The following is a 23201-nucleotide window of genomic DNA, read 5'->3' as shown; positions in this document are numbered from 1 at the left end:
AAAATGGATCATGTATTTTAGCTACCGTATTTTAGCTTCTTCAAAGGAATTAGATGTTGGTCATAGATGTCCAGGTGTCTGTCATGCAGTGGGAGAGAACAATGGTTTTACTTTTGAGTTATGGTGTGTTCCTTTTTTTTCATATATGCTCTTTTGTGTTTTGGCTTCAGTTCAGAGGAGGTTTATGAAAGGGTGGGAATGGGTAACATCACAATGTTAACCGCATATACTCAGACTGCACTGAGCTGACTCTGAAGCAGACCTTGAAACTCCCAAGTTAAAGAAAGTAATGTAACTGAGAACAGCAAGAGTTTATGGGAGCGCTGCTGAGAAGCACACAGTTCAGAGGAGAGAGAAGTGTGGAAGTGCAGCTGAGTGACTTAAATATAAGAAATCACTGCAACAGCACTTATGAACAGAGTGAGAATCAGTGAAAGAGTACCCTATTGCAATGTAGGGTGACAGTGATCTGATTTGCCACCTTCTGCTTCAAGAACTACAAGATCTGTTGGATTTTATTTTTCAGTCCCTTCTCTGACTTGTTCTGTGTCCTTAGGCAAGTCACTTAACCTTTTTTGTGTGTGTTTTTTCATTGATTCAATAAGGATAATACATTACAACAAGGGTTTTACAAGACCTATTTTTGAGATCCTTGGGTAGAAGATGGTGTATAACCATCAGATATTACCATCAACCCCTAGTTATGTTGGAAACATTTCGAAGTTCAGCATGCCTGAAGCATTATAGAATGGAAAGCTGCAAGGAGAAATATATAATGCTGCCAGCACCTTTAGATTCTATTAGACAATAGTCTGCAACAGAAATATGTTCCATCCTGTATGCAAATCGAACATTGTTGAACTGTGCTACCACAAGATCTCTATAGCTGATACTATATTTCTTTCTCACAGATTCTGCCTGGCTTGTTCCTTGGCAACTTTAAAGGTAAGATTAGTTTAATGGTTACAATTTAGGATTACTTAAGTCTGAAAAAGTGTTGGGTCATGTGTAGCCCTACAGTATTTGCTAAAATCTGTGCAAGTTCTTTATCTCCATTTTGCTTAATTTCTGAATCTACCCACTAGCACTGAAAAGAGAATGTTTCCTCTGTCATCTGTATACTTCACTGCACAACTGGTTAAAAATACACACACTCTCCTGGGAGCACACTTCACCTAGAATTCCCAAACGTTGGCCTCTGTTGTAAATTGGTTCTGCACTTTGCAGACTGGCCTGTGAGCCAGGCCATTTTTGTAAACCCTCCTCATTATTAATATCTTAATTTGCCTCCAATTCATAGCTCTCATTATTGTGGTTATAGATCAGAACCGTTCAGGAGCCCTATTATAAATGCTTGTGAAACTGACAGATACAGAGTTTGATGCCCGAGTATCAGGATGCAGTGTCCATATTGTAGACTCAGACCTGTTCTCCCTCTCTCTCTCTGTGTGTAGTTTTTATTTTCCATTTGATTTTAACCTAGCACTTTTAGAGCCTTATCTTTAAGGAAGCTAAGGTTGAGAAAAGTCCTGGGCACCCAGCAGCTCCCACTGACTGTAATTACTTATTGTTAAGTATTTGGGACAGGGACCATCTGTTCATTACATATGTGCACAGCGCCTAGCACGGAGGAGCCGCGATCCCAGCTTGGGGTCTCTAGGTGCTATTGCAATACCACCAATAAATAACCGGCAACATGATCTACCTAGAGCTATGCTTAGTTGTGAACAGCAGGAGTGTTGCTGAGTGGCGACTGCACATGCCTCCATATATTTGGTCTACTCACATGACTGGACAAGGTCTGTTCCTTTCATTTCATATTTAGTGCTGCTGCACCAATATTTCTTCTTCCCCTGCCCCCCCCCCAGAAAACAAAAACAAAACANCACACACTGAGCTGTGAAGCCGCGCGCACACCCCCCACCCGCTCGCTCCTATGAAGTATTTGGTAGCATGAACCTACAACAGGATAGTGGCATTGTTTGTATCTGATCCTGCCATCCCTTGTTGACAGGGGGACGGGATTGCAGGGTCCACTTTAGCATCCTGATAGTTATTTTGCTCCCTTTTCTGCATGGAGCATCTTTGGAATGAGCCCAGAGGTGCAGGATGAGTTTGAGGGGCACTCCTACGCCAGGTGGCAAACATGAAGATGGTGCTGGGCTGCATAGGATGGAGGGAAGTTGCTTGTGTCAACTGTGTGGGTGAGGGATGAAGGGGAAGGAGACGAGAGTGAGGGCAATGATAAGTTTGTGATGGGATACAAGGACTGGAAACAAAGAAGGTACAGAAATCAGAAGGGGCGGGTGAGGGGTTGGGAGGAGAAAAGAAGGAGGCGGAGAGGGAGAATACCCAGAGACAGTGCATCTTCTGAGTTGAGGCAGTGCCTTCTGCTTGTGGCAGAGCTAATATTGGCCTCATTGCTGGATGAGACAAAGTGGGAGAGAACTGGAGAGGAATGGATGTTATCTTGCATTTCATGTGAGATTGCTTCAGTTTTTCAAAATGCAGTGTGTGGGGGAGGGGCCCCGGATTTGCCCATAGCACACGGTGTGTGACTCTGAAACTGGCCCTATCGTCATGCCAGCCGTGGTGGCAAAACTTTTGATAATACTCCCAAGAGAGTGAAACTCAGACCCAGCATCTGTTTCTCAGTGTGGTACTGTTTTCACCCACTGAGTGACTGAGGCAAGGCAAGATGAAGGGGAGTAGGCCAAGGTTGCGGAGTGAGTCAGCACCTCAGCCCAGATTAGATCCTAGAACCCTTCTGGCTTGTCATGCTGTAACCATTCAGCTACGTGCCTTGCAAATGGTCTATAAATGGTATGTCAAATAACTTTTAGCATGATAAAAACATGGTGTAAATGAAGGTAGGGTGAGTGTGTAGTATTGGGATCCAGTTAAAAATAAATGAAGCTAAAGTGCATCAGCTATTTCATAACTGGAGGGAGGAGGAAGGGCTGGTGTCAATATGAATGTCTGTACTTCAGCAATTATCGCTGTTTGTTAATAAAAATAAAGGGGGGGGGTTTGTTAAATGGCCTTTGCTTACATAGTATTTAATCAATACTCTCCACCCCATTGTGAGGTCATATCAGTAGGTAATTGATCTCTGAGTTAGTTACATTTCTGGAGCAGAAGAAAGACAATTGCTGTTAAGGAGGCAAGGTGGGAAAATAATATCTTTTATTGGGCCAACTTTTGCTGGTGAAAGAGACAAGTTTTCAAGCCACACAGAGTTCTTCGGACACTACACCTTTGCCAGACCTATAGAAAAGCTCTATGTATGCTCAAAAGCTTGTCCCTTTCACTAGCAGAAGTTGGTCCAATAAAAGATATTACCTCATTTACTTTGTGCATGGATAGAACAACACTTTCATGAATATAGTTAATAATCTTTGAATTTCTAAAAAAATTTCTAAATAGTCTAATAATGCTAATAGCAACAGTGACAGACAGCTAACATTGCAAAGTAATACAATGCTGCTGAAACAACGCAAATATAAGCTTGCCACTATAAACATTCCTAGAGGAATTTGATTACTGAGTTCTTTTGCAAGTGTTCTGATTTACATCACATGCAGTGTATGAAAGACAGGACCAGATTTTGAATAGTGAGTAGTGATTTGGGTGCTGGATTTGAGACACCCATATTCAGAGAGTTGGTGCTCAGTGCTTTCTGACAGTTGGGTCCTTCTATGGTGCCTCATGCCTAGAAAGCTTGGGTTTTGCAAGTGATTTTTTTGAGTATAAAAAAATGTGTTATACAACAGACTCACCTTGAACTGTGATTTTTATCACCTTTCACAGCTGAATAGTGCTGTGCTAGGTTAGTAATTGCATGGGAAACCTCTAAGGAAACTGAGATGTTATGGGAAGTGGTATGAATGATTCAAGCAGGTGGTTCCCTGCATACTCATCAAAACTGATGTAATACCGCAGCATTATGTTAGAGGGTGCTGTGCTTCTGGAAGTTCCATTGTTTGGAAGGGATAATGAATGTTCTGACCATGGAATCTTTCACCAGACTAGCACTCCTACTTGGTAGTTATATAGAACCTGTCTTTCAGGGCTCCTGAATTGCTGTTCTGAAGTTAAGCCTCCAGTTGTCTATGTAAGGTAAATAGATGCAGACATGTTTAACTTATGGGTAAACTGAGTTACAGTTTATGAAATGGTTGCAGAGCAAGTCAGTGGTATGGATGGGGACAGAACTCAGGAGTCCTGACTTGCAGGCCACTGCTCTAATCTTTAGACGGACTGCTTTAGGCAGAGTGAGAGTGCTTTTATAGCATCTTGGGATCCTTGGAAATGGAAAGCTTTGTATAGTACTGATTCAGGAAATCATTGAAGTCCATAGGACTTTAAGCATGTACTTACAATACTTTTCTGAAGAGAGATGGATTTAGGAGCTTAAGAGCTTTCTTGAACTGGGACCTTAACTAAAAATTAAAACTGAATTACATTCCTAAGGTACAAAGTGTTCAGGAGAATGTGCATCCAGAGGGCTTGGCAATTCAAACAGAACTGCTGCCTTTGTTACAAAATACTGAGGAAGAGTTCACCTTTAAAACCTAGGAGAAAATTAATCTTACAGATTGATTATCTTCTGGGTTTCCTTTTGTTCAGGAGCAAGGCCTTGCCCTGTCTAAACTCCATGGGACTGAAAGCTTGGTAAGAGATGTAGTAGTGGAGAGGCTGAAGGTGAGAAGAAGCCCTCTTCAAATTAAATCCCTGTGCTCCCCTCTGATTTGAAAAAATTTTCATCTGTCAAATGGAAATCAAAGTCCTGCAGTCCAGTCACAAGCTGGTGTAATCTCCTTTGATGACTGACAGCTTTGCACTTCAACAGCTGGGGGACTGAAAGCCCCAATAAGCCTTTATTCCCACACGAAAACTGGTATCTGCTGTGCGGCAATGGACAGCTTTCTGTATTCCCATCAGAAGAAATTTCTTGTTTTTCTAATACTCTGGTGGGACAGTGTGAGGTTTTTGCCTTTTTTCCCATGCAGCAGTAGGGAAATATTTTTCATCTGCATGAGTTCCAGCTGGTCTTTCAGGTGCAATTGATTCCAAAAACCAGGGCTCAATAAACTGTAATACGAGTTAAAGGCCACACAGTTCTTCAAGCTTGAATACAAAGTAATACCTGTCCTTTCTACTTGCAAACATGTTTGGAAGATTTGAGTTTTTCCAATGGAATATTTGGGGGATTTTCGATTCTGAGGGGAAAGCCGCAATGTGAGGCTTAATTCCCCGAAAGAGTCCAGTGGCACTATGGATGAAGTGAAGAGCTTAGCTGAAGTTTCCACTCTTCCCGTTCCTCAACATAAGATGCAGATTCTGCTGTGTTCACAGTGCCATTGAATTCTTCTGAATAAGCTTCTTTGAGGTTTTTTCAGGAAACGTTCATTTTCTGGGGGCACATTTGGGGTTCAGCCTTCAAGAAAGAAGAGTAGGTTAGTATCTTACAGTATTGCTCTCCTGGATTCACAGATAATCTAGAGTTACAGGCTAGTACAGGCTAAAGCTTCAAATGTGGATTGCCCTAGGAAGGGAAGAAGGTTCAGGGTAGAGCCCTGTGTGGGACTATTGTTTTAATCCCACTCCTGTCCTGCCCTGTAATTCCCACTCCCACCTGCTCCCATATTGTTTCTTGCATTTTTATCCTGCTCTCACCCACAAAAACCTTAGATCCAACAAAGCCCACAAGAGAGACTGATTCCCCCATGCTACTTTTTTAAAAAAAAAGTCTGTTTAATGTATTTTATTTATCTATCTACACATCTACATTTATATTTATAAATGGAATTCAGCCAATTTTTACCATTAAAAGAATAAAACAAATCTTGCTTAAACCATGTAAAAAAATATTTTAATTCCTGTTGTAATAGACATCAACTCTTTTGGTCCCTTGCTTAAATTTATGTATTAAAACCTTTATTTAAAAAAAGAGAAATTACTGAAATTCTATTTAATGACAAACTGATGAGATTTAGTGTTTTCCCACAAATTACCTCAGTCTGTTTTCCTTCCCCGTCTCCCCTGCCCCAACTAATCCTGCCTGCAACAAAGTACATTTTACCTGCTCCTGCTATTATGGCAGCGAGTCCTGCAGGATCCATGGGCTCCCAGTCCTGCTGCAGAGCTCTAGTTCAGGAGCACTCTTTTTAGCTAACTACTCTTCCCCTTTACAGTGGAACTACTTAGTATTTTGAACAAGTTTATTTACAGGAATTAAAGCTTCAGGAAAAGGAAGGGTGGAAGTTTTGCCTAGGCACTCAATTTGTTCATTGCATATTATGGATGGAACTAAGTGTGTCCTTTGGAGCCATGGGGAGCGAGGGGAGGTGGGGAAACAATCTTCAGTGGGAGCTGTGGGCACAGGCACCAACTTTCCTTGGCACTGGTGGGTGCTCACGCCCCTGGCCCTGCCCTGACTCCGCCCCATCCCTGCCCTTACTGGACCCCCACAAATCCCTGCCTCTTCCCCGAGCGTGCCAAATTCCTCCTCCCCCCTCCTTCCCAGCGCTTGTCGCATGAAACAGGTGTTTCGTGGTGCAAGCTGTGGGAGGGATGGGGGAGGATGAACGTGGCGCGCTCAGGGGAGGAGGCGGAGGTGAGCTGGGGTGGGGAGGAGGTCGGGGAGCTGCCAGTGGGTGCAGAGCACCCACCAATTTTTCCTTGTGGGTGCTCCAGCCCCGGAGCACCCATGGAGTCGTCACCTATGGCGGTGGGTGCTCAGTATCTCTGAAAACTAGGCAGTTTATGTAGTAGAGTTGCCAATTTTCTAATCCCTGAAAACTGAGCGCCCTCTGCCCCGCCTGTCCCGTCCCCCCATCACACATGCTCCACCCTTGCCCCTGTTGCTCGCTCCCCCATCCCCTGGGATTCACTTACTGACTGTAGATCCAGCCTGGGAGGAGCAGATGCAGAGCCTGCCCAATTGGGGCACAGCGGGGCATGGCAGAGGTCAGTCCCTGGAGCGAGGGGGTGAGGAAATTGGGGGAGGGGACAGGCCTCCTCCATCCCCAATGGCACTGGTAGGTACTTCGGAGCTTGGTCTGGGAGCCAGACTGTTCTTTTGGTTAGGCTGCTGAGGGGGCAGGAAGAGCAGCAGCTGCTAAGCAGAGCCACCCCTCCAGGCTCCTGCTGATCTTCCCGACTCCAGTGGTGGAGGCTGGTTACTGCAGGTAACCGGACTTTTAGTGGCTGGTCAGCTGTGTTGACCGGACACTGCCAGTCTCCCTTTTCGACCAGATGTTCTTGTTGAAAACCAACCATCTGGCAAACCTATTATGTAGGTGTGCCTAACTGAGGTACCAAAATTTGAAAGTTTTGGCCTAGGCTAGGGTGACCAGATGTCCCGATTTTATAGGGACAGTCCTGATTTTTGGGTCTTTTTCTTATATAGACTCCTATTACCCCCCACTCCCTGTCCTGATTTTTCACACTTGCTGTCTGGTCACCCTAGCCTAGGCCTCCAGCCAGTTCTTCTCCAAATACCTTCAGAGTGTGTCCACTAGGAGAAAAGATTTGTTCTTACCATGTGTTAAAATCCTAGTGAAGGCAAGGCAGTTTGTAGTGTTTTCAAATGTATTCACAGGTTGAGCTAAACGCTAGCAGGAAGCCAAGAGTTTGCCTCAAGCTGCTAATGTGATAAAACTACAGCTGGCTTGTCTTTACTTTTTACCTCATTAGTTTAACACATGGTAAGAGTACACCTTCTCCCTCACCCCAGTGAAAGCAAGGCTGCAGGGTTGTGTGTTTGGAGGAGGGAGAGAGACTGCATACAAAGAGGACTGTGTATGGTGAGAAGAAAGGTAATAGCCCCCTCCTTCTCCCCCACCCCCAAGAAATACAAATCTAGTTTGAACTGATCTCATTGATCTGATTATTTTAGGTGCGGGATGCCTCACAGTCTGATGCCACAGACTTGGACCGGCATCAATGTAATTGGCTTTCTCCACCAGAATCATTTTGGTTTTACTGGATAAGAAAGGATGGGAAAACTCTAGATATTTTGAAGGAAGGGGAGGTGACAAAATCTTAGGGAAAATTCTTTTCCTGTCATTCTAGTGAAAGGGAAATCATTTTCACCATACATGTCTTGAAGGGATTAGTAATGATAAGTTGGGTCTGTCTATCTACTTACATGGTCCCATCACCTCAGTATTGAAAATCCTCCCAATAGTTAATGAATATATTCTCAAAGGAACCCTGTGGGGTAGGGGAAGTACTATCTCCATTTTACACATGGGGAAATAAGGCACAGGAAGTGTGTGGTACAATGGGGACTCAATCCAGATTCTACCAATCGTGTTCCAGTGCCTTAGGTACAAAATTAATCTTCCTCCTTTGGCTATGTGGCTGTGACCTTGTCCTGCTAATATGAGGGGCTGGAGTTAGGAGCGTGGAAGAAAATGAAGCAAAAGAAACATAGGCTGAATGTGGGGGGAAGAGAAGAGGAGAAAGGGGGAAATGTATCAAGTTATGTGAGGAAGGACTTTCCCAAGGAAACTGGTTGAGGCCCCTATGAGTTGAGAGGTTTTAAATTATATTAGATGAAACATTAAACAGCCTGCAGTAGGGAAGAATCTTGCGCAGGACCTAAACAGATAGGCTAGAGGTGACCTAATAGATTTCTTTTAGTTCTGATTTCTAAAAGAGTGCATCTAACACTGACCTTGGAACATCAGCCTGCTTTGTATGGTGCAGTACTATAGTGATATGCTAAATAATGAGTCAGAATTACAGTTCTAGCACTGAATGTTCTTGCTTTTTGGTCCCTTAATGTAACAATTTTAAATATGAATTTGAACATACATCTCTATTATGCAGAAATATTGTGAGCAGTCTGTATAGCTACTGAGGGCAGCTTCTAAATCTTGTCTGTTATGTCAGTGATTTGCAGTGGGGAGAAGCAAGGGAATTTCCCCTCTCTCAATTATCTATTCCATGGGTCTAGAGACTTCGATAACTTGCCAGCCAGGGACTGTATTTTTTCCCTCCTCTATATATTTTCTGTTGCTTGAATTATGTATACTGTGAACTGCTATTCATCTTGGCATTGTTTGTAGTGTTGTTATAGCTGGGTTGGTCCCTGGGTATTTGAGAGACAAGGTGGGTAAGGGAAAAGATATTACCTCATCCACCTCATCGATCTTGGTACACAGCTTCAGGATTGTTGTGCGGTTCTCCTGCCCTCTTCTATGAATATCCCAAAACACTGTCTTACTATACAGCATTGATTTTATTGAACTCCCGCTAACTGAAGCACTAAAATGTTGCAAGGGTAGTACTGTGTGTTCGTAATAACACTGCTAGCTAGTCAACTTTTAAAGGGAACCATCTGTGTTTCAAAGCTGGCTGGGCTGCAAAGCTTGTCTTGCCAGGGCTTTGGGAACCTGGATCACCGTTTCTCCTGAGCCATTAGCATTCTCTTCATAGAATAGAATATCAGGGTTGGAAGGGACCTCAGAAGGTCATCTAGTCCAACCCCCTGCTCAAAGCAGGACCAATTCCCAGACAGCTTTTTACCCCAGATCCCTAAATGGCCTCCTCAAGGATTGAACTCACAACCCTGGGTTTAGTAGGCCAATGCTCAAACCATTGAGCTATCCCTCCCCCCATTTATTTGTCTTACACTAGCACTAACTGTGATCAGAGCCCAACTATGCTAGGCACTGTATAAATGCATAATAAAAGATGATCCTGCCTTGAAAAGCTTATTAAATTGACAAGACAGCTAAAGACGGGGAGGGGGGAATGAAGGCACATAGAGATGAAGTGACTTGCTCAAGGCTACATTTAGGTCACTGTCCAAACCACATCTCTTGTGTCCCAGTCCAGTGTCCTATCCACTAGAAAATGCTGCCTCCCTAAAACTAAAATTGAGGTTCCAGGTAGCTGGCCCAGAAATATGCAATTATGTTTGGAGAGTGCACAGTACAGACTTAAAAGCCCAACTGGGCTGGCTTTTGTAGTTTTCCAAAGTCTTCATTTTACAGGTGGCCTCTGAGACCTTAGAATAATCAAGGATGCACTTACTATTATTAACAACTCTGTTCCTCTGATGGTCTGGCAGGTTACAGTGGCTGTACCAGCAAGTCTCATAGTTATCTTTGGAAGTGCTCATTCTCATTATGAAGAGAATTTAAATTCTTTCAGGTATTTGGTGCTGGATTCTGTCTGAAATGGTGACACAGGGATCCAAATGAATAAACATCTATTCTGTAGTCACACATACTGTACCTTCAGAAGAGGTGAAACTAGACAGTTTTGATTTTTCTCCGATTTTTAGAGCTGCTAAGACCTTTAAGGTTAAGTATTTTTCGTAATTGGGTATGGACTTGTTAACTCTATTCCGTTGTGTTCAGATACTCAGCATTTTATCTGTTGGCCAATATGATTAAATGCCACCTTCTGTTTTCTGATTTAAAAAGGGTATTGAAACTTCATAGTAGAGAGTAATGACTCGAATTAAGAGATGCTGATTGATCTTTTCACGTACATAAAGAACGTACAGGTGATATTATTGTTATTTTTGTACCAAGGAAGAGCCGGTTTGAAACTTTTGTGGTCTGTGCTTTTTTAATCTATTTAACCAGGCTAACATAAACTGATTGTATAGGCTTGTTTTAAGACAGGTGTCCACATCACAAAGAACACTGTCATAAATGACATGTATGGCAGCCTTTTCCAGTCAAGAGATCAAGATTAGAGACAAACTGAACAAACCAGGGTCCTCCCTCCTGGTCTTCCTGATGGGCCAGTGTAGGGAAGTTGCACTTTGGCTACAGATTTCAGAGCTGTGATTTTTAACTCCGTTCATGTAGACATAATCCAACTACATTTCTTTAAAACGTCTAGCACCAAATTTTCAGGCCTTAACCTGCATTCCAGTTCTGTGCACCTAACTGTAATTCTGAATACTCATGCGCCTATAATTAAAGTTCAAGATTAAAAGTCACCTTGGGAAAATTTCTTCCTCGAATTTACTTAATAAAATGTATTTAGTACAGTGCTTTCTTATTTTTTATGTAACTTGATTAAAGATGTGGTTTGGTACCTCTCCCGTGTTGAAACTTATCAAATCTCTTTATAAGCATTGGCCAAACTTAATAGGAGTAGAGCATGTATGGTATGTTACAGGTGCTACGTCCCTCTTTAGTAGCTGGTCTACAGAGAATAAGAACCCAGTATTGCTATTAGCTAACAGTACTCCAGAAGCTGAAGTGGCAGTGGCCTTTGCTTTTTTCCCACAGATTCACTACTCACTGGTGACTATTAAACTTTTAATCTTGTTTTAAACACCTTGGGCAAAGACTCTATCATACTTTTGTTTGTGAGGGTTACTCTGTGTGTGTTTTTTTGAATAATGCATAGTGAATACATGACGGGGCACTATGATGTAAAGCAGGGGTAGGCACTCACACTACCCGGATCCTGGCTACCGGTCCCAAGGGCTCTGCATTTTAATTTAATTTTAAATGAAGCTTCTTAAACATTTTAAAAACCTTATTTACTTTACATACAACAATAGTTTAGTTAGATATTATAGACTTATAGAAAGAGACCTTCTAAAAACATTAAAATGTATTACTGGCACGAGAAACCTTAAATTAGAGTGAATAAATGAAGACTCGGCACACCACTTCTGAAAGGTTGCTGATCCCTGATGTAGAGGCTTTGTTGGGATGGCTACTTTAGCCATGAGTGGAGCTGGTTAAAGTAATGAGAAAATTCAAGATTCAAAAGTTGATTAAATTGTTATAAATTTTTCCCTTCCCCCATGTTATTCTGCTTCCTATAGAGCTAATAGAAATCTTGTGAGTTTTGATGAAATGTTGAATATTAGGGTGTGGGCAAGGAGAGATTAAAAACAAAACAAAAATCCTAAACTTTTCCCCACCAACTTTCCCAGTGAGTTTTGCAGGTTATCTAAAACAAATGTGGTATTATGATTTTATAGATATTTTCATATACACTATATATATGTATCACATATTATACAAAAAATTGAGGATTTTTTTATATTATACGCGCGCACACACACACATACGCACAAGCGCCCCCCCCCCACTATTTCCTGTATCCCTTTGTCGGTAAAATCAAAAGTCCAACTGTACAAATCTTGGATGGAGAAGAAAATAATAAATGTAAGTCCCCTCTAAAAAAAACCCTCTAACATTGTTTTTCTAGACTTGAAATGTGATTTCTTGGGGTCTTCCAGGATTAGAAGCAACTGGGGTGCATTTTCTTGGGAAGCTGGGAATTTCTCCTGTCCAGTGAAAGAAATCTCCTGTTTCTAGCTCTGCAGAATTGTGAGATTTCAGGACTGAATATTACCTACCTTGGCCAGTTAACTCGTCTGTAGGGTTAGTGGAAGGGGACATGAAGGTGGGATTCTCTATGTGGAAGGTAGAAGGAACACTTGTATGGTAAATTGATCTTAAACAACGATGGCAGTTTTGAAGGTGCTTAGTACTACAGTGTTTGAAATGTAAGAATAAATCCAAGTGGAGATGGATTAGTATTAGTGGGCAGAGAATAGGCGAGACAGTCAAAGGTGTATGATAAATGCAAGTTATCACATGGCTCTGAAATGTATCATATGTCTGTTATCTGCATACATGTGGTGTGTGTGACACACACAGATAGACGCACTCAATTTTCAGATGCAAAATGTGTGAAACTGTTGACTTAATAATTTAGGAATGTTTTCTTAAGCTTATTCTTTATATAGTATATCATTTGCTTTGGAGTTCATTTTTTTTCCCCTTCCTGTCTTTTTGAATGTGTTGTTTTTAGAAGAACTTCACAGATGATCATGATTCTCAACATGTGTGAGAGAACTGGGAACAGCTTTTTAAGAGAAACTTAAAAAAATCTTTTCCCCCCCCACTACAGATGCTCGAGATGCGGAGCAACTGAGCAAGAATAATGTTACACACATTCTGTCAATCCATGACGGTGCTAGGCCTATGCTTGAGGTAAGGGGGAATCCATCATAGCTCTAGTTAACCTGAACATGAAATAATGGCCTGTCAACCTTTACTTAATTTGATCCTTATTACAATTGTTTGACACAATTTTCCGTATTTTCTCTTCGAAACATTTGTCAGTCATAGTTTTGTGAGTCAGTCAGTTTTCATCACTGGTATTATTACAACAGGCAATCCAGCTGTCAAAGGAGGATTCAGTTACAGAGTTTTACTGATTGACATTCTGTTTTATCAGACATACAAGGTGGGGGAGGTAATATCTTTTATTGGACCAACTTCTGTTGGTGAGAGTGCATGTTCTTAGCCCAGTAGCAGAGGTAACTAAACATTCTGTGTTTGATTTCTAGGATGTTTAAAACCCATTTAAAAATATCCCTTTACCGTAACATGCCCCTTGCTAACACTGCACAGCAAATTTTTTCTGCAAGAGGCTTCAAATCCTTTTCTGTCTAAAATGTAATAATCCAGGCTTGACAAAAAAATGCCATTGCCTGTTAGCCTGGAGGGAATACACCTGTGCTGCTACACCCCCAAAAAACACTCATTCAAATTACATGGGCAGATATTTGCCCCCTCTGCAAATTAATACTTTCCCTCTCCCATTTTACTTTGATCTACATATTGTAAACGTTCACACCACAGAAGATGACCTCTGGTGCCGCTGCCGCTACTGCTCTCCTTCTGAGCTCTAGTTCTGTTCCTCTCTGATAAAAAAGAGCAATGGATTCAGCCACTCACTTCTGCAAAATTTCCATATGACCTGGCAAGCCAGTGAATGGTTTTTGTTTGTTTTTAAAGCTTGGGTAACCTATATATTCATACCTGGGGAAAGTAGGGTGCGAATTTTGGTTGGATGTATTCCTGGAGGTTTCATCACATGACACAATCTTTTAATTAAAAATTAATCTTTAATTCCTGGAGACTCCAGGACAATCCTGTAGGGTTGGCAGCCCTAGGGGAAAGGACAGTTAAAGGTGAACTGGAATTTGAAGATTGTCTTTGGGCTCAGTACTGTGGATCAGCAAAGCTAAAACTGTTCTCCTTGAGTGTGTGTGTGTGTTTGACTTATTAAGGTGTGCCTATTGCACAGTCTAAAAACATATTGAATTTCAAGACTGCTGTTAACTGGAGTGATATACAGTTGCACTCACTAAGGAGGATGTAATCACACTTTTATGTCTGTGCTGCATGTGTTTCCTCTGGGGTTTTGTTCTCTAAAATAAACAGCTTGCTTGTGTCTAGTGTCATGATTTTCTAGTCAAGGTAGAGGAACTACTCACTGCAGAATCCAGGTGCAGTCACGATATTCTCAGTCTACAACCTCCTCTCATGTGGACAACAAATGTTTCAATTTGTCCGCAATTCTTTTAAGTAGAAGGAAGATTGCAAGTTCCTTTTGTTTTTCAGTGAAATTATTATTAATTACATTCTAATTCATGGTCTTAATTCAGTAGTCACTTGCAACTAAGTACTAGCTGGTGAACAAAGGTTTAGAAAATCTTGTTATAGGACTTCATTAGTTCCATTTAGGTATGATTACTTGTCAGGTTGTAATTAAGATATGCAGAAAACAATGTTTAGAGTTTAGGCCTTATGTAAATTATATTTTGCTTTTAAAAGATTAGTAGCTTTATTCCATTCTTAGAGACATGGAGCTTTTTCTCTTGGCCACTGAAGTCAACGGCAAAGCTCCTATTGACTTCATTGATGCAGCATTAGGTACGCAGTTCTGTAGCTGCTCTATCAGTGGAAATTCCGCTGAAATCATTTTGAGATTAATGCATGGAATGACTGTAAAATCAGACCCTTAGTAAACTTTCCTGTTACATAGATACAGTAGTCACCCCTAAAAAATGGTAGTCGAATTGACCATTTACCAAAGTTGTTTTTTTTTTTTTTAAATTTCTTATCCTAAGTTTAAGAAATATTGTAACTATTTCACTAAACTTAAATAAAAAACTGTGGGAAGAACTTTGTTTTGTTCTTAAAGTGGTAAACATAGTACATTAAATTGATGGCTGTATTCAGTTAGTTGATGATCAGTAGTATGAAATAACACATTGTGTGAAAATGAATTTGAAGTTTTTTTTATTGACCAGAGAAATTGTGGTCATCATTCTAGTGAATCATGCTTAAAGGGTCACTGTCACATAGGTTAGCTCTCAAAAATTCTTACAAAACCTACTGTTACCAGGTATTTCTATTTATTTATTTATTTATTTGTAATTTCAGTAATAGTTTTTTGTTTTGATGTAATAATAATTCTTCTGTAGCATTTGAATATGCAACATGGTAGCACCTTGCTAGTGCATGAGAACCAGAAAATGGAATGGACCAGTCTAATTTCATTGTCCATGTTGAGTGAAGAATAAAAGGCAAACAGCCATCATAAATATTGAATAGTATATTTAGTGTACATTCTAATATCTAATTTTAATAATCAGTTAATAATGCCAATGAGGACATTTTAAAAATTATTTTTGACCTGACAATGATTGTGCCTTTGAACAAATGCTTTCTTAACTTATGTTTTCTTGCTCTGTTTCTTGTGTTTTCTGCACTATTAGGAAATATGAAACTTCTGTTGCCTCATAGCTTGCCACATCAGTGAAAATGATTCCCTGCTTGGGGTTCATATAAAAATGCTTTAAGTTTTTTTTCAGGAGAAATAATTGAGAAACCAAAAACTTTTCAGTGGGATTTGTTTTCTGAAACCCTTTCTGGTAAAAGTTCAACTCTATAAATCGTCTTATGAGTTTGCTATTTATAGTTAGCTAATTAACAAAGATTAAGCTTGGGAAACTATTGCTTGCTTTCAAAATGGAATATCTGCAGACAATGTTTTTAAAGTAAATAAAATCTTGTATTCTACTTGTGGTACAACAAAGGCTGAAAGCAGCTTTTTAAAGGATTATTTTTCTTTTTATAGGGAAGGGTATGGCTGCCATGTTATAGGTATTAAACTTGACATGGCTTAAATTGGAAAAAAAAGAACATGAATTCATCTATCTGCCACTGTTGCCTGCTTAGTTCTTTTGTTCTGTATGTAACACTATTTTAATGGAAACTAGTGCTATCTTTTAAAAAATAGAGCTTGTAATTATTTGTTTAGGAAGCCCCAATATTGAAGTGATCCAAATGCTGAACACCATCACCATACAGATATCCTAACAACACATACAGATATTTGTAATTTAAAAAGACTTGCCTAAAAGTTTGTCCGGAGAAAACAGATGTCAGTGATTGTGGTGGGTCCAACACAAAAGGGACTACAAAAGATGATAAAGAAAGTGAACTACTTCAAATGAGTGCCCTCAATAAACGGGGGACACAGGCCACCATCCTCTATCTGCCAGCGTCATTTCTGTTTTTGCCTGGGCAAGGAGTAGGTATCTCTGATGTGTTAGCTTGTCAGTATAAGCCGAGCATTCCTCCAGAGCAGAGACTGAACTTGCATGGCCACAAATGATTGTTCATAGATCTGTACGTCACATAAAATCCTAGCATAGAAGAAACTCAGATTCCAGGCTATTATCTCACCAATTTGCTGCTCGGATGCTTCAAATTCCAGATATTAACCCCAGTGCTCTCTGGGCATAAGAAACAACAAGGAATCAGTGAGTTGGCAGCCTTCTCTAAAAGATAATATCAGTCAGTGATCTGATGGATTCTGTGGTGAGAAGAGGATGTCAGCTGTGCCTTAGCATCAGTGCCTCTGATGCAACAAGGAGTAGGCTTTGGGGGTGACACAGGTTTGGAATAGACCAAGGATCAACATGCACAGGTTGATGGGCAGACCTGACCCAGGGGTGTGATCAAGATATTTGAACTTCACACAAAACCCAGAGGTGAGAACAAGCATGTAACCAGCCCTGATCTTTATGGTGGGACACCCAGAAAGTCCATGGCTTCCAGGAATATCCAAGCCTTTAGAGTTGTTGTCCACATGCACTCTGAAACCTCTGAAGACAAGAATCTCAGGAATGCCAACACATGCTCCTTAAAGCTAATTTTTACAGCTTTCATTTCTGTTGCTGTGGGCTAAAGGAGGATAAAAAATTATCACAAAGGACCCAACATAAAACCCATTGAAGTCTCTCTATTGACTTCTATGGGCTTTGAATCGCACTAAATACAACACTGGCAGCAACAATATGAGCTTTCCCCACACTATTTCATGGTGGAAGTTTGTATTTTATTGTATTCTTGTGTTGCATTCATTCATTCATTGAGGTGCTCATAGCCTGGAATGAGGAGCACAATATAAATACTGAGAGAGTGCATTTGAGTGCTTTTTATTTTAGCAAATGTTGCCCAACTCTGCTTTGGAGCAGGGGTTAGGTAGTTACTATTAGCCTGTCTTCAAGCATTAGCTTAGCTTTACAAAAAGAAGGTTAAAGCGTGATTTGATCACTGTTTATAAGGACTTGCCCGGGGAACAGAAATTTGATAATAGAGGGCTCTTTAGTCTACCGGACAAAGGTCTGTAACAAGATCCAATGTGTGGAAGTTGAAGCTAGACAAATTCAAACTAGAAATAAGATGCACATTTTTCACAGACAGGGTAATTGACCATTGGAACAACTTATCAAGGTTTGTGGTGGATTTTCCATTACTGGCAATTTTAAAATCAAGACTGGATTTTCTCTAGAAGATGTGTGTGCAAGAGGCGTAGCCATGTGTCCATCTGGAACTGCATTGAAGCTATCAATTCTTTTTACAGAATCCAACAAATGTGTGTCGTTACTAGTACAGTACGTTTTTATTGCTGTTAAGCTAGACCAGAGTTGAAACAGTAAGTGTATGAATCCTATTCCCAGTCTCCTGAGGCTATCTGGTCTCCTGACATTAATTTACAATATTCTGTCATTTGCAGATTTGTATGGAGTATTTGATGCAGCCTTCAATTACCTGAAGGAGGGTTCCAAAGAGGATGGAGCTAGGCTGTTCTCAGTGGTGGCAGATATAAGAACAAGGAGCAATGGTCTCAAGTTGCAGTGCGGGAGGTCTAGGTTGGATGTTAGGAAAAACTTTTTCACTAGGAGGGTGTTGAAGCACTGGAATGGGTTACCTAGGGAAGTCGTGGAATCTCCTTCCTTAGAGGTTTTTGAGGCACGGCTGAGGAAAGCCCTGGCTGGGATGATTTAGTTGGGGTTGGCCCTGCTTTGAGCAGGGGGGTGGACTAGATGACCTCCTGAGGTCTCTTCCAACCCTAATCTTCTATGATTTGATGATTCTATGACATAATTAAGACATTTTCATTTTATCAGAAGTATGGGTCTCAAAAGGAGGAGAAGCATGACCTTAGAGTCATTTTAATGTTCCCATTAAAGTAGCCTGTAGTGCTATCTTCTGTCACAGAAGGCTTGGATCTTCACCATTCCATTTACAGTGGGTCACATTTGAAGCTGGCCTTTGTGCAGGTTTTATGCTTTGTACAAGTGTGATTTTTCTTGCTTTCTGTTTCTAAAAGAATTGATTTTTCTTTCTCATGGGTATTAGAAGAGAAAGGGATATGTAGTTGCAATTTAATCTGAAACCGTCCAGGTGAGGCTAAAGTAGTTGGGCTATATTTAAATCCCAGCAAACTGGACAAGCTTTTGGGTTTTTTAAGAGCACACCACTCTTTATGTTGTAGGCAGTTGCAGAAATGTGTATAGCCAATCCACACACCAGTGCAGTCTTTGGTCTAGAAGATCTATCTAGCCTGTTTGGTGATACAGGTCTGTATAAGTGGTCCATCAGGAAGGTAGTCCTGTCATTAGAGCTGCTGTGGTTTGATGATCAGTTTCTTTCTTTCTAGGGAAAATATCATGATTTTAAAGTATTATACATAGTTGTTTAGAGCATAACATAATTATGATTGCTGCTTAGGAAATACTCTGTGGTGCATGCCAATGAAACATCATAATCTTCCTCCATTAGCTCTTCTATAATGTAAATTTTGTAGTGTGGTTTTTTTCATTCTTTATAGTTAACCAGAACACCTGCAGGAAGCAGAGTTATTTATTCTTTTTTTAAAAAAAATTCTGATCCCATTCACGATGCCAAGATAGATCTTGTACTCAGTATCTCCAGAATAGTGCTGTGTGTACCTCCCCTCCTCCATACTAATGGCTACATAAAATAAGCTTTGGCTTGTATGCTCTGTAGAAACAAAAAAAACCCAACTTCTTGAGACAATTTAATGCAGTTATCAATTCTGGTTGATTTATTAGCTTTTCTACTGCTGCTGTCATCACTTATCTTAAATGAACTGTAGCTTTAAGACTAAAGTTTCAAGCGACCCTCCTAAAGAATTTAGATCTCAAATTTGATCTTCCATGTAGTCACTAAGAAACTGATCAGAGAGAGAGGGAGGAAGGAATATTTCTGAGAGCCATGAAGGCCATTCTTTAAGCTCCTTGAGTTTGCAGAAGTAGTTAATGCATGACTCTTATTTTCAGTTCTGCTAGCATAAATGATGCTAGTTCATCAAGATAGTCTGAAGAGGAAGAGGTTGACAGCATGTTAATTTGGACTCCTGGATTAAAATAATAGTTCTCCAACAAAGCGTGTGCCAAATTCTTTGAGGCCTGCAGTTAAGAGATGATTTAGAGTAAAACCCACAAAGTTTTTGAAGGTATTCTTAAAAAATGGAAATTCAGCCCAATTAAAGCTAATAGAAAGGAACACAAATTATGGCTGGTAAAATATAAGGTGGAATTAAGAGGAACAAGCGAATGGTTGAGTATATAGCCAAAGACATACTTAGAGTATCTTCTTGTTTTTATATTCAAATCAGTAAGTGTGAGAGAATGAGGGGAAGTAAAAGAACGAGAACGTTGCAGAGAAGCTAAATATTTTCTTTGCGTCAGTTTTCACCACAGACAATGTTGCGGACATACCTGTTCTTTTCAGGCACTCAGAGAGATGGAGAAGTCAAAGGAGGATGTGCTGGAACAAGCTGAAAAATAACAAGTTCCTAGGACTGGATGGAAGATCTAGGAGTTCTGAGGAAACTTAACAAAGTGGCTGATCTGCTAGCAAAAGCCATGTGATCTCTCTACTATCAGCTATTATCCTGGAAGAGAGATGTCAGTTTGACACTTATTAGAGACCTGGTAATAATACATCCTTGTGGGCCTACACTTAGATTTGCTGTTTGTGGGAATTTCTTAAATTTCTGTGTGTGGCCAAATATTTCAGATATCAAACTTAAAGTGTGCTGTACGTTTTGCACGTTCTGGATTAAAAAAGGTTCCAGATGAGCAGAAGAACTAGCTAGTTCTTTAGCATAGAGCAAATCAGCTGCTTCAACACAGTCTTAGGCAACAGCAGGAATATCAGCCAAAGATATCAGCTCATGGTGCCTCAGAATATTATTGGGGCATGCTCAGCATAGGGTTTCCACTGAAATATTAAATGGTGATAGCCACAGTGTGTTTTAGTTTTCTAATACCACGTTCCCTGTCCTGAAAGCTTTCACTCCCACCTTTAACTTTAGATTTGAAATGGCCTCCCTCCCCACCCACTTTGATACACTTAAAGAGATTTCCAAAATTCTTGGGGGAAACCCTGGGTTAAGGTGAAAGAAGCAATTTCCATCTCCCTAATTGGTAGAACTACAGGTGCAGAAGATAACTAAACTTCAGCATTCTCTCTTTAGCTCTGTAATCTCAAGGGAATATCCACATTCAGAAACCAACCCGTAAGTCTTTGGTTAGGACTAGAAGTGCATCATTGCTCTGACACATGATGGCTAAATAGGGAAATGTTAGGAAACCAATCAATCATGCATTTTTTGAGTTCAGACTAAATCTGGACTGATGCTGTTCATTATATGTAAACCTCCAGATGTTTTAAAAAATACAGCTTTTGTACTGGATACCATGGAGCAGTTCTTGAGATGCAAGAAGCTATTTGTAAATAAAAATTGCTTCTTGAGGAACTGATGAGAAGAAATGGATCCTTTAGTCGTGATTGTGTAGCACATTCTGTACACTGGCTCTGCAATCTTTTTATATGTAGGCCAAAATCTTAGGGTACTCTTAATAAGTACATTCTGCTGGCCAGATAGCATACAACAAAATGCAATTTCCAAATCATTATCATGCTACCACAGTGAAAATTAGTTCTTCCAGTTGTTAAATAAGTAATTAAAGTGAGATTGAAACTGTTCTGTTTTGAGTCTCTTCCAATGGGCTCCTACCTCAACCTGTGTTACAAATTGTCATTCTTCAACAGTCAGGTCATAATCAAGAGGAAGCTCAGAAGTGCTCATTTTAAATAATAAATGTATTTTTCATATTTCACTGCTTATTCATGATAAGAATTTCCCCATGAGAGGTTTCAAAAGACTCTGCTGAGCAAAATAGCTACCATTTTTCTTTCAGCTGTAGTGGTGTGAGAAGACTCCTTTATTTAAAATACAGTTCTTCTAACTTTGGCTTAGTTCATGAGGAGTTGGGAACTCTGACCTAATTTCTCAAAAGTGACTAGTGATTTTGTATGTTCCTTATGAGACACCTGAAAGAGGCCTGAATTCCAGGAAGAGCTAAGCATTTCCCCTCTTGATATTGGTTCCTTGTAGTGTCTCAAGTTGGGCACTCAACATTAGTCATCTCTGGTGGAGACTGTTGAGGTGATATACTGACTCAGTTCATTCTTTGGTTTCCCTAGTTATTCCACCTTGCAGGTGAACTCCAGCCTTTGTTGGATAGCACTAACATCTGGTGGAAGAGTGGTTTTAGAATCTTTCCGCTAATGAAGCACCTCTAATAGGGGTTAGGTTGTTGAAAGTATGGATCAGGATTGACCCATTGACTGCAGTCTTCTGAATACCACATTCACTGGAACACAATGAGCCCTTCAACTTCCACCTAGGAAAAGATGTGGAAAGTGTGTTAATTTTCATTTCTAAAAAGAGAGAGAGCTGTTTCTGATCTTAATGACTTTTAAAAAAAAATCTGAAAATACTTCATAAGATTGCTGTGTGATCCCTTATGTAATCAAGTGCTGTGAATATAAAAAGGCTACTTTATTATTAAAAATAAATATTACAGGACCTTCCTAGCTTCAGTAGATCAGATTCCCCATAAGTCTATCTCATGTATTTATGATCACAAAAACAAACATGAAATAACTTTACAATGTGGTCGATTTAATGGTTATTGCTGAAACATAAATGTGTTTTCTATGAATCATTAATAAAATCAACAGCATTTGTAACTGTTCCAGAAAGTAACTGAAAGGACAAACAACGGTTGACTAATTTTCAGTTAAGTGATTCTGTAGCTGTACTGGACAAAACTCTTGGTAACCTTTTGCTGGTTTGCCTTGAGGAAACCTTATCTGCTGGCTGTTTCCCACTTTAGCTTTTTTGCTGAAATGCCCCTGAACAAAAATAAGTACTCCCATCCTCATCTGTTGATGTGACAAGTCAGATTAACACATGGCTTTTGACTAACCTGAAAGAACTTGCCAGGTGCTAGAGGTTTCCTATTTGCATCTGGGTTCACAAATTTAAGCTGAGGGGTTTTGGTTGTTTTTTTTTTAAAAAAAGAATTTCTTGGAAGTCGTTGATGGTATCTTTACATAAATTTAAATACCGAGAAGTTTAATGCCAAAAATGTAACATTTATCTTTAAAAAATAATGATTTTAGAATAGAAATTGTGGTGGTGTTTTTGGACAACTCAGGGGTTCGTATTTCATTCTCTCTCTCTCCCTCCCTCCCCCATCACTGATTAACTAGAAATGGAGATGTTAAAGTTACAAAACAGAGGAGAACTCTGAAAGGGGATGGAGCATTGAAGTCAAACTCTATCTTGAGTGTTACTATGCATTATGAGTCTTTGGTTTTTTTTTTAAGTTCTATAATTCTTTCCCTTCCCCGACAGAGTGTTGCTAGATTACTCAAAAACGTTAAAGCAAAAACACCCAAATACTTAAGATTTTTTTATACTTCTGAATATGCCATATGATACTATTTATTTATACTTTGTTAATCAAACATCATTCTTAGTGAATTCAGAATGTCTTTGATTATAACAAACTATCCTTTGTTTGTAACCTGAAGAAATAACAAGACACATATGTTTTGCCATGCTTCTATTAGCATAGTCTTGGTATTGCTTTTGTCAGGATGAAATCTGCAGTGTGCTGTTTGGAGTTCCCATTCTCACATACAAACCTACTATCTCAACTGCACTAG

General features: G+C 40.0%; 1 protein-coding gene across 6 annotated transcripts in view; it reads left to right on the top strand.

Moving 5' to 3' along the window:
• The window catches only part of DUSP22 (dual specificity phosphatase 22), a 67153-nt gene that overhangs the window by 14757 nt on the left and 29195 nt on the right, over positions 1 to 23201 (top strand). For 3 of the 6 annotated variants that reach the window (XM_032798388.2, XM_075062821.1, XM_032798387.2), the window contains exons 2-3: positions 912 to 945; positions 12913 to 12995. In XM_032798388.2, the coding sequence (XP_032654279.1) occupies positions 912 to 945; positions 12913 to 12995 (117 nt within the window). Of the gene's footprint in view, positions 1 to 911; positions 946 to 12910; positions 12996 to 23201 lie in introns of those variants that run through there. The other 3 variants (XM_075062819.1, XM_075062820.1, XM_075062822.1) reach the window with 2 other exon arrangements.

The sequence above is a fragment of the Chelonoidis abingdonii genome, chromosome 2, assembly GCF_003597395.2.
Source record: "Chelonoidis abingdonii isolate Lonesome George chromosome 2, CheloAbing_2.0, whole genome shotgun sequence".
Classification (NCBI taxonomy): Eukaryota; Metazoa; Chordata; order Testudines; family Testudinidae; genus Chelonoidis; species Chelonoidis abingdonii.
Note: the sequence above shows the minus strand (reverse complement) of the source record. Positions and strands in the feature narration are given on the sequence as shown.